Consider the following 11857-nt stretch of genomic DNA (forward strand, 5'->3'; position numbering starts at 1 on the left):
CATAAGAAACACGGGATTGGAAATGATCATCTGGATCAGTGATACTCTTAACCATTCTGCCCCCCGCCAAGTGGATGGATGGACAGTGCCCAGTTGGTTCATGGCCCAGATCTGGCCAGTGGTCCCAACTGAGTGCAAGGGGCCAGAACAGCAGGCACTAGCCAGTTGTGTGGCAGAGGACGGGGGTGCGGGGGACAGCCTGGCCCCACAGGAAAAGGGGGCTTGACCTGGCCTCACAGAAGAAGGAAGGGGGCATGGCCTGGCCCCAGTCCAGCCCTGAGGGGGGAAAGGGGGTCAGTTCAGTCCCATGGTTTCGGCAGGGGGGAACAGGTCTGATCCAGCCCCAACCCAGCCCTGCAGGGAAGAAGGGGGTGTGGCCCACCTCCATGGGGAAAGGTGTTGCACCCTGGCCCCTACTGGCTGCATATGGCTTGGGGTTTGGGAATTTGCCAGGGTGGAGGGTGGCTGTATTATTGGCCTTCATTCCCTTGCTGTCAAATTTCCTGACCCCTGGGGAGCCCTGCAGGCTACATGTGATGGTTCCATGGGCTGCATTTGACCCGCAGGCCAGAAGTTGAGCACCCCTGGTCTGGAAGAGTGAGCCTAGCCCCTTGCTGCTGGAGGGGCCAAACATGATAAATACCCCATTTCATAAACTGATGAAGCTCCAGTTTAAACCTAGTTACCCCTACCGTTCATATTGCAAGACTGTTGTAGTACTTCATTGCAGCAGTTACACGTTTTCTCACTTCTAGGCTAAAGATATTTAAAGCGAGATCATACCAATTTTTTATCGTAGCAATATTGTGTGCTAGCTTTTGGACGACCATTCCCTTATTTATTTTTGTTCGTGATTTGTTGGTAGATACATTATGCATGTGGACACTATTCTAACATGATATATACTGGCAGTAGGCACTGTTAAAAAAAGAATTGCCTACAGCTACCACAGAGTAGGCCTTGGACTAGAAAGTAATTTTCAGAGGATCCCTTTGTAAATACTGACTATGGCAACTAGCACTGGCACAATTCTGTGCTACCTCAGCCTTTACTATCTGAGGCTGCAGATGTCTCTAATCTTGAGTATATTGAGCACAGCTACAGCACCAAACACATTAGCACTGCATGAGAGCATTGGATGTATCTTGTATTTCCCCTTTGGCTCTTTTGCTTAAGCAGATCTGCATGTAGTGGCCCAGAGATGACAAATCTGAACACTTCACTACAGATGCACTTTATATTCTCTCACTTTTTAAAAAGCAGGAAATAAATGACTCATTCAGCAATGCACGCTTGACCTAATGCAATGCAGAGTGGGTTGAAACTCTTACGAAGAGGTTACATAGCCAAGCGCAGGGGAATATGTACACTTACATTACATACTCCACGTTTTTATAGCTACAGATATAAGAAAAGACTACTAATGCTATGCCCTGACTGAGGACTAACTGAGCACTTAACATCTGGGAGCAGCAGCATTTACATTGCAATTCTATTAGAAAGAGATTTACACAAAACTCTCAGCTTCCCACACTTCATATATACTTTCTGCATATATTTCATGTAGCATCAATTCAGTGGGGTAGCAAAAAAACCATTCTCATCATTTTTAAGCTCTGTTAGCCTTGGAGAGCTGCCACTTTAAGGGGGCTCAGGTTCAGCTGCACACGTGCCAGATTTAGCCCATATCTCCAGATACCCGGTCCACATTATGCGGAATATATGACTCTCAAGCAAGCCTGAGATATAAATGCCTGCTTGAGACCATGGAGAGACTGAAAGAACAGGAGGGCCATGTCAGCTCACTATCTAGTAATAGCGAAGTTACCAGGCAGAGACTCAGGAAAGTGTTAGTCCACAGGGGATAGGAAGCTTGGAGTTGTATTATTTTGAACTTTTAGTTAAAGGGGTAAACAGATCCACCCCCCCCAGGAAGAATTATTGGGAAAGCAACTGTAGTGTGATGCGTTCTAAATAAACTAAAGGCACTGGCAAGGCCCGAAGCTTTTAAGCCCTGGTACAAAAGCTTGAGCATTAAGAGCATTGTCTGAAAGCTTTTCCTTTGGGACATCATCTATATAATTGCTTACTAGCTTCTAATCGGTGACATATTGTGCAAAGCCACTGAACACTATGAAGTATCATAAATTTTGGGAAGGCATCATTTGAAGACAACAGGCTTGTGATGTAGGACATAATTTAGCTAACAGAACAGTTTCAGAAGGTAATCATCCAAGTTGTCCCTCAGGCTACATTTACAGGTCTGGAAGTCAAAAAATAATCACTGTACTTAGCGTACTAACACATTTGACGTTAACAATAAACATGACACCTCACAATGCTATCCGTTAGTCATTTTTTAGATCAGAGCCACTCTTGAAAATGCAGTTTTAATGTGTCATCTTATTTTCAACAGATTAAGTTCCAAAAATGACAGCAGCTCCCTCTCTCTGTCTTTAATCAGCTTAGTACTGTATGTTGCAAGCAATTTCACAGAGATAGTTGGGGAAAGCAATGCTTGCTGAAAGCTCTGCAGATAAAGGTATCAAATGAGGTCAGACTGCACTGCTTTTCCTACATGCGACACATTAGAAATCAAAATATTGCTCCTTAGAACATACAAAAAACCTAAAATCAATAATCTGAAGGGAGAATTAAAGGTCAATAACAGCAGAAATTCAAAGCATGAGATAACAAACCCAACCTCTCTCAAACATGTTGAGAAGCTCTTATTTTTTCAAAGTTGATGCGAGTGTTGGACTGATGACATAGTAGCATCTCCTTTTTCATCTCACAATGAAGAACTAGCTCATCTTAAAAGGGCCGCAGCCGGCAGAATTATACGTTCCACCCCTAACAAGCTGTCCAAGCTCATTCTGGTTTTACTGCCTGTTGTTTTGGATTCATGTAAATCCTCTGTTGTTTGTGTCCTGCATTTCCTCCAGAGTGGTGGAATGTAATAATGTAGCTCATTTGTTAGCTTGCACTCTCCAACATCAAAACAGAGTCATAGATCTACTAACATTTGTAAAGGAAATATTCAAATTGTGTGACTGTGTATAACATACTGGCCTGCAATCACCTGTATTAATTATTTCTAACTCTGGTATATCTCGGGATCTAGTTACTTTTTGAACACAGAACTAGAGGCATGAGATCAAATTTTGTTCTCATTTATACCATGTACAAGATTCTTTGAGAACTGGATTCAGATTCAGATCTGGTTCATTATTTTTAATTTCATACAGTACATTTAATTCACCCTCGCATCTGATGCTATTCAAAACCTTAGCACCCTTTTTTATTTTCACACAGTCAACGGATACAAATGCTGTCGCTTGTGGCTGACAGTAAGTCTTCTGTACGAGTAATTTCTATAATCTTTCCTCAAATAAGAGCAGTTTGAATCATCTCTTATGCATCAGACCTTTTTCTAGTTATGCATTATGTACTCACTCATTCTGATATTTACAACTTTTTTTTTAATTTTTGCGTATTCATCAAAAACTATATTGCCTGTGTTTTCAAGGATGACCACTGTGATCTCTCTCTCAAATATATATGTTTCACAACATACATCTATGGATACATTTTTATGTATACAGGAACTTTTTTGGTAGAGAATATATTTGCAACAAAGAGAGGATAAATTGCAAGCACAAATGATAAATACATTAATTATGCACTTCTGATTATCTCACTTGCATCTTCCCACTAAATTATTTCCACTAAACTCAGTCTGACATACCCAAACCCCCAAGGAGCTTCAGAATACCACCATTACAACATCAGCTTGAGTTTGATAAGAAAAGTTTACCTGTTTCCTATAAACATGTAAATTGTCTACCCTCTCTTCTGATTAGCTCAGAATGGAGTATATTTGGCAATGTACCTTTCTTTTCTTTTTTTTTCTTTTTTTTTTTTTTTCAAGTCAATGGCTTTACTGTCCAATGTCCTACATTCCTGCCAGGTTACAAAGGGCACTACTGGAAGCTTTGCACCACTGGAAAAGTGGAATTCTTGGTTATTGCTGCTATTTCTCAAAGGCCAGGGATAAAAAAAAATTAGATTTATGTTGGTGTTATCTATAGAAAAAGCTATTTTAGGTTACATTGCAAGGCTTTGCTGTCTCTTGTGGGGCTCTTGAATTCATGGTAGCTAAGGCATCAGGATTACAGGCAAAGGCGAAAACCAGGAACTTTCTAAAACACTCCTCAAATACTTAAGTGGAATAAACAGGGTATATGATGAGGCCTTATGATATACATTTTATTAGCATCTATTTGGCACGGCTGCACTACTCTTGAATGGTGAAATAAATTCAGGGGGGTTGTATCAGTCATGGTATCATAGAAATATAGGAAAATAGGACTGGGAGGGACCTCACAAGGTCATCTGTTCTCACTCCTTGCTCAAGTCAGGATCATCCCTGACTAAACCATCCCAGTCAAGTGTCTGTCTAACCTGTTCTTGAAAAATCCTAAGAAGAGAGATTCTGCCTGCAAACAAATGCTAGTTAAACTATACAGCATACCACTCCCACCTGGAATTTCTTTTTATATTTATTTATTTATTTATTTATTTATTTTTATCTGGAATCAGGATTTTCTTTGGAAGCCAATGTCTTTTTCTGCTATTTCACAACTGTACTGCTTTAGGGGAATACAGGTTCACTGCAGCTCCCTCCCTATTCTTTCCTGCTGGATATTTCAATTCATGGGAAAACTGTGTGACTGTCTATATAGGTAGCAGCTGCCCAAATGTGATAGTTTAGCAGCTGCAACTATATGACCTGATACCAATGAATTAAAATGTCAAACACCTTGTACTGCATGCCAAAGAAAAAATGAGATTTTAATTAATCTTTTCTATGCAAGGGAAACTTCAGACAGTTTGAGTGAGTAAAGCAGGAAGCTGTGGAAACAGGTCCTCACAGCTGAACAGGTCAGGGGAGAAAGTGGAACAATTAGGGCCTTATTACATGGGATACTTAGTATGTGCTAAATCTGTGCAGTATTAAAGGTAGAACATATTATGAGCAGTCACCCATTAATGTTTACTATGATCTCTAAACATGCACAGCTCACTGACTGTGGATCCCATCCCTGATACAACACTGGACTGGTTGAACTGGCTCCAGTGTGGTGCCAGGCCTGGGACTGACAATGGAGGTATGGCAAAATAAAGGGGTCCCAAGCTGATGTCACAGCTGGAAGAAGATCTTCATATTGCTTCTATTATCTCTGTGAAGCGGTCCAACAACAGCTGAACACATTACTTAATACAATCTGGAGATACTCCTTGCTCAAAAATTCCCAACTTTGCTACAACATGAGTGTACTTAACATGGGTTTTATTGCTTGACACATGGTTGCTGACTTTAAGTAGATTTAATACATGATAGGTGTGACATGTGACATGGCACTCAATCGGGTCTCAATGGAAATCCCAGGCATCCCCCAGTTCTCTTATCCCCTTACACTATCGTGCTATAAGTATGTTGCAAGTAAGTGGTACAGTTTTGAAAACTGATGCTGTACAAGCTGATGCTGTGGTTAAGGTTTGTTCCTTCTCATTTGGTAGGCATTACTGCTATGTATTATGACCAGGGATCTTGGTTTTCTCTGATTTAAAAAAATCCCCAATTTTCTGTTAAAAAAGTAACCCCAAATCCACATTTTTCTGTGATTTAAATGAAAAACCATACACATACACACACGTGTGTGTGTGTGGATTTGGGTTACTATTTTTGGACTGAAAATTGGAGATTTTTTAAATTCAGAGAAAACCAGGATCCCTGATTATGACATGTTCACTTCCCACAGGGAGCTATAGATTTATCTATAAGTTCCCTATCTTTCACAGACTAGGAATTATGTACTCCAGTACATACTCCATTACAATGAAGAGGTAGAATTGAGTTTCTATAGGAATCTTATTGGCTAAATCCCTATCGAAATGAAAGTTAAGACTACACAGCTGTTTGGATAACAGGCTATTATTTTGTCAAAAGATTCCTTACTTTTTACTGAAATTCTAAAATGAACTTTTGATGTGTATCTTTACAAAATACTTATCCAGAAGCAATTTTCTTTATGTTGTTTTCAGGGCAAGACAAAATAATACATAATGGTTTAGGCAGAACTAAATTGGAAACATTTTTCTCATCCTAAAAAAAAATCCCATTTCGTACTGGAATGAAACAGAATTCTTTTGGTTTTTTTTTAAGGAAAAACTAAAGAAAGACTCGCTTCAAAATAGGTAATATATCAATGAAGAATATGGACAAGGAGCAGAACTGGATTCCAAATAAGTAAACATTGTGAAAAAGAAATCAATAAACTTAGAGAAGTTTATACTATATATCCCAGACTTCCAGTGACGCAGGTCAGAATTCAGAGAGAATATTTATTGTCACTCTCTTTCTGTTGTTTTATGCAAAATGTACTGCATTGGTTTAAAAAAATACCAAGCCCCAAAACAAGTGAATTCCGACTCAAAAATCAACTTTGCCATTGCTGGATTCTCATTTCTGGCTCTAGGAGCACTACAACTCAAAATCTCTTCTTCACCTTCTAGCAAGGCAGCATTCCTTTATTCTGTAACCTCATACAAAGAGTAGGAGGCAACCAGGGACTATAGGAGGCATTACCATTTCAGCTCTAAATGCTTGATTCCCTCTTGTGATAAATCAAAACTCACTTTGTGTATGTCTTATGACATCCTGTTTAGTTTCTAAATATGGTCAGTATAATACTAAATGACTCCCCTGACACAAATAAAGCTGAATGGTATTGAGTCCTATAAATACAAAGCAGCACTCAGTTTCTTTCTCAGATCGAATTTTTATTGTGGCTCTGTATGAAATGCTGAGTTATACTTAAATATCACTTAAAAATAATGTTATCTGGTGAGGTAAACCCAATTAACAAACAACCAAAGTATATGCTAGCACTTTGAAAAGGAAATCACAAGGTGGGAAACAAATTATTATAGGCCTATTGGAACAAAATGGGATTCTTTTTTTCTTTTTTGGAATGTGCTGAACTTTCCTGAGTGTTCTCATTATAATTCTGATTACAATATGCTAGTGCGAAAATGAATTCTGTACTTAAAAGGGCATCAAGTATTTTTTAAAGACAGTTTATTTGTATGTGTTTTACCTTGATGCTACCCTTCTAAACTTGAGGCACATTATAAAATAAGAATAACGTTATTTTCATGTCAGTGTTTTAATGTAATTCATTTATTGTGATGGACAACCTGCCCTCCAGATCTTCCAAGATGAAGTATTTTAATTTGAAAAGCAAAACCTTTTCCACAGGAATCAGCTTTAGTTCACTTATGCCAATGCTTCTTTCAAGGCTTTTGAATAAGTCATAGCCTTTTTATGGACTTGTTCATATTAGAAAATTTGTGTCCATGAAACTCCCCAAAATTAAAATTGATTTAGATACCCCTGTTCAAACTCATCATGAAGATATCACTTAATGAACCTGTTTAAGTGCATTTCCAGTAGAGGTTTCTACCAATGCAACTACAACACTTCTAAATCAATTTACTTAAAGACCTGGACCTTCTCTAATATAAGAGGCCTGGGTGACAACAAACCAAAAGCAGTTTCTGTACATACCACAGCCATCTCATTTGGAGATTAAACCACTTTTCATCAAAGTTTTTCATTTATTTGGCTTCTTTCCTCACATTCTTCTGTATACAGACATGCTATTTACATGCAAGTAATGCCATTCTATATTTACTACTGTGTTTGCAGAATGCGAAAGAATGTGACACAATGTAAAAGGTACTTCCTAGGAATACTTTGCATATTTCAATCCTGAATTAGCAAATGATTTCATAGGCCCTCATAAGGAAAGAAAAACAGGTTAGTGTAAAAATAATTAATAGGTACATATTTATTTCTTTTGCAAGGAGCAGGATTTGTCTAGTAGTATCTTTTATTGGTCCAGCTAACCATTTGAAGCAATGTAAGACCACCTGTCAGAAATGCCCTTCAGGTCTTTCCAATTATAAGATGAGTTGATCAAAACAAAACTTGCCTCTTGCACAGGCTTTGGACCATCCCAGCTACCACACAACTACAGCGTATGTTTTGCTGCATAGACGGTGGCTCCTTCCTCTCGTTCTTACATTTTGTCATGTACTGTCTCTATGTTCTAAATTGGTTTTCTGAAGTGGGAATTGACTTTATCTATTTCGTGCATCTTACCAGTGTAGAAAATATAATAAATGAAATGTATAATAAGCCAGACTACAAACGAAGTTCTGTGCTGACTACAGCTTCACCAATGTACAAAAACAACAGTGAAAGTATTAATATAGCGGTGTACCTTGAAAAATAACCAGGATGTTATCCGTTTGACCATTCTTACAGCCCAGAAGACATGTCTGTACAGGTCAGTATCCACTACTCCAGGGTCTACTACATTAGCAGTCACAAAGCTTCCCTCTGCTGTGAGAAGATGCTGTAGTCGATAGGTAAATAATACAAGGGCAAGTTTGCTTTGGGCATAAGCTCCATGAGGCGAGTACGAATATCTGCATACAACAGAGAGAGAGAAAAAAAAATCAGAAAAAAAATGGCACAGCACCAACATCAAATAAACAGCCAGTTTGCTTTTTGCTACATTATACAGGAAAAAAAAACCCAGCAACACACTGAGTAGGCACAAGAAGGGGCTTATCATTTGCAGGCAGATTGCTTGCTGTAGTTCTGGTGATTATTCTACTCGATTCAGTGACCAATGCATGGAAATATTTTAGATAAACCTACAAGCTAACAGAATCCTTACTTCAAATAACTGTGGTATCATTTGTGTTAGAAATGCTAAAGTATCAAGTTGTAATCTTGTTCCTTTATTATTTGTTAGTTATACTCCTGTAATCAAAGGTTTTTGGTGCTGGGCACTATACTAACCAGTAAAACTAATGAAATAAAAGTACAGTATTAGTAAAATGAACTATTTGATTTGAGATCATAGTTGAGGATTAGGTAAGGTTCAAGAGGTAGATGAACAGACCCAAGGAGGTGCTGAACAGATGGGAAGAAGTGAAACTGTGAGGTATAAACTTTAAAAAAATCCTGGAAAATGCCAGGATAGAACAAAGGATTAAATGCAATGCACAAAAACAATCATGTATAATACAACTGTACAAACCATGGCATTTATGGCAAAATATTTATGTTGAGAACTCATATGGTCCTTCTACTACTTGAATGTTGGATCAAAACTGCTTTACATTTTTAAAAGCCAACTTTCTTTGTAATTGCCAATTACTTATATGTCATTTCATTTAGGCAGAATTAAAAAAATTAAGCATGCCAGGGTGGAGCAAATTAATAGGCATGCAACTTATAATACACCTCTAGACTGAGGTTTCAGCACCGCTTGCACAAACCTCTTTTCCATGACAGTTCTACCTGTGCAATTATTTCAGGCCTTTTTCATTTAATTGCCCTGCGCTTTGAAGACCAGTGGTAATGCCTCAGATGATTTCTGTGTTTCTTAATATGCACAAGACAATATACAGAATTTCTGCTTGCAGTTGTGAGATGTCTGTCCAGGCACGACCGCTCACCATTGAGGCTTCCACCCAGTCCTGGTTTAGCACTGTGAAGACTGCAGCTTGCAGGTTCCTTCCAGTAACTGCCAGGTTGTGGGGGGGGACGACACTACCTACAATGTGAACAGTGCCTCTTTGTGGTGTCCCATCAGGAAGCAAGCCAGACAGCTACAGGAGGAGGTGGCAAGGCTCTGAAGGATCCTCTGCCATGAGAACTTCATTGATTTGATGCTGAAGGTGATCTCTAAGACTGTAGAGGAAGGACTGCCAAAGGCAGTGCTAGAGAAGGGAGAGGACAGACTCCTGGGAAGGTGGAAGCTTGTGACCTCAGGCAGTAAGCAGAAATCTTCATCTTCACCTGCAGTAGTTTACCTGGAGAATGGATATGGAGCAGAGGAGGACGAGCATGTTCCATTGGTACAGGAGGACAGACCAGGCATTCCCAAGGTTTGAAGGACTGAGACCACTGCCACCAAGAAGAAGCAATGGGTGGTGGTGGTTGGAGACTCCCTTTTGAGGGAGACAAAAGCATCCATCTGTCAGCGTGACCTGTTGTCTTGGGAGGTCTGCTGCTTGCCTGGAGCCTGGATGTGAGATACCATGGAAGGATTACCAAGACTCCTCCAGCCCTTTGACTACTACCCCATGCTGGTCATCCTTGAGAACATCAGTGATACTGCCAGGGGTGAGCTTGCAGAGATCGAAAGTGATTATAGGGCTCTGGGTGCAAGTGTGAAGGGGCGGGGGCTCAGGTGCTCCCTTGGATTCTTCCAGTCAAGGGGAAGGGCACAGGCAGGACTGGGGACAGCCTGCAAATCAATGAAAGGTGTCACCAGCAGGGCTTTGGCTCCTTTGACCAGTCCTACACTCAGGACAGAACAATCCGATGCACTGGTACAGTCTGGAGGTTGACTGGCTAAGCAGCAGCTCTGCAGAAAAGGACTTGGGGGTTACAGTGCACAGTAAGTTGAATATCAGCCAACAGTGTGCCCTTGTTGTGAAAAAGACCAACAGCATATTGGGCTGCATTAGTAGGAGCGTTGCCACCAGATCAAGGGAAGTGATTCTTCCCCTAGTGAGGCCACATCTAGAGTACTATGTCCGGTTTTAGGTCCCCCACTACAGAAAGGATGTGGAGAAACTGGAGATAGTCCAGCAGAGGGCAACAAACATGGTTAGGCAGCTGGGATACAGGACTTTTGAGGACAGGCTGAGGGAACTGGGCTTATTTAGTCTGGAGAAGAGAAGATTGAGAGGGGGTTTAATAGCAGCTTTCAACTACTTGAAGGATGGTTTGAAAGAAGATGGAGCTAGATTGTTCTCAGTGGCAACAGATTACAGAACAAGGAGCAATTGCAATAGTAAAATACATTTTAAGTACCTGTAAATTTTGGTATTTGATTTTGGGCTTTTTATCATGGCAAATCCGAGTTCCCCCCGCCCCTTTAGCTCACCATGATGCAGATAGAGGCCCCTTACTCCCAAGCCACAGCCCCCTGGCCTTGCTGGTGCTCCTCACTCCCCAGTCACAGCCCCCCTGGCCCTGTTGTAGCCCCTCACTCCCCACTCAGCCTCCCAGCCCTGCTGGTGGCCTCCACCCTCACCCCTTTTGGAGGGGGCCTCCAGCTGCCAGAGCTATGGGCCATGGGTCCCAGGTCCACAGCCTTCTCCCACTGCGCCGGCAGCACCCAAGCCCTGGCTGCTGCCTGCAGGAGCCAGCAGTTTCTGCAGCCCCAGCAGGGAGTGAAGCCTGGCTTCCTCTCCCCCACAGGTGGCACTGCTGGAGTGGAGCCCATGGAAGGGGAGTGCAGGCTGCCCACGGTGGGTTTGGGTTTCCTGCCCTGCTGCTCTCCCTCTGGGGCCTCTGCAGCCCAGCAGGTGGGACTGAGCATGGCAGAGAAGAGTGGGGCTGGGTGGGGAAGCTCCTCACCATTGCAAGCCCTGCACCACCCTGGTGACGTGCCTGCTGGCCACCCAAAAGCAGTGAGGGACACAACTCCACGCTGCTACCCTCACTGCTGCCAGCCAGGCAGGGGGCACTTCTTCAGGGTGGCTGAGGGCTTGCAGCAGCAAGGAGTTTCCCTGCCCAAGCCCACTCTGCCCTGCCACACCAGTTCCCACCTGCTGGGCTGCAGAGGCCCCCATTGTGTGTGTGTGTGTGTGGTTGTGGTGGGGCGGGGGCACAGCAGGGCAGGGAGCCTGAGCCCACAGCTGGCAGCCAACCCCACACACAGATATGGGGAGCACCTGCCCCTCCTTACCACCCCAGGAA

At 41.8% G+C, this 11857-nt stretch overlaps 1 protein-coding gene across 4 annotated transcripts in view; it reads right to left on the reverse strand.

Moving 5' to 3' along the window:
• The window catches only part of DHRSX (dehydrogenase/reductase X-linked), a 258274-nt gene that overhangs the window by 35062 nt on the left and 211355 nt on the right, over positions 1-11857 (reverse strand). For all 4 annotated transcript variants that reach the window (XM_025208503.1, XM_025208502.1, XM_025208500.1 and 1 more), the window contains one exon: positions 8352-8559. In XM_025208503.1, the coding sequence (XP_025064288.1) occupies positions 8352-8559 (208 nt within the window). The remainder of the gene's footprint in view (positions 1-8351; positions 8560-11857) is intronic.

The sequence above is a fragment of the Alligator sinensis genome, unplaced genomic scaffold (genome assembly GCF_000455745.1).
Source record: "Alligator sinensis unplaced genomic scaffold, ASM45574v1 scaffold395_1, whole genome shotgun sequence".
NCBI lineage: Eukaryota > Metazoa > Chordata > Crocodylia > Alligatoridae > Alligator > Alligator sinensis.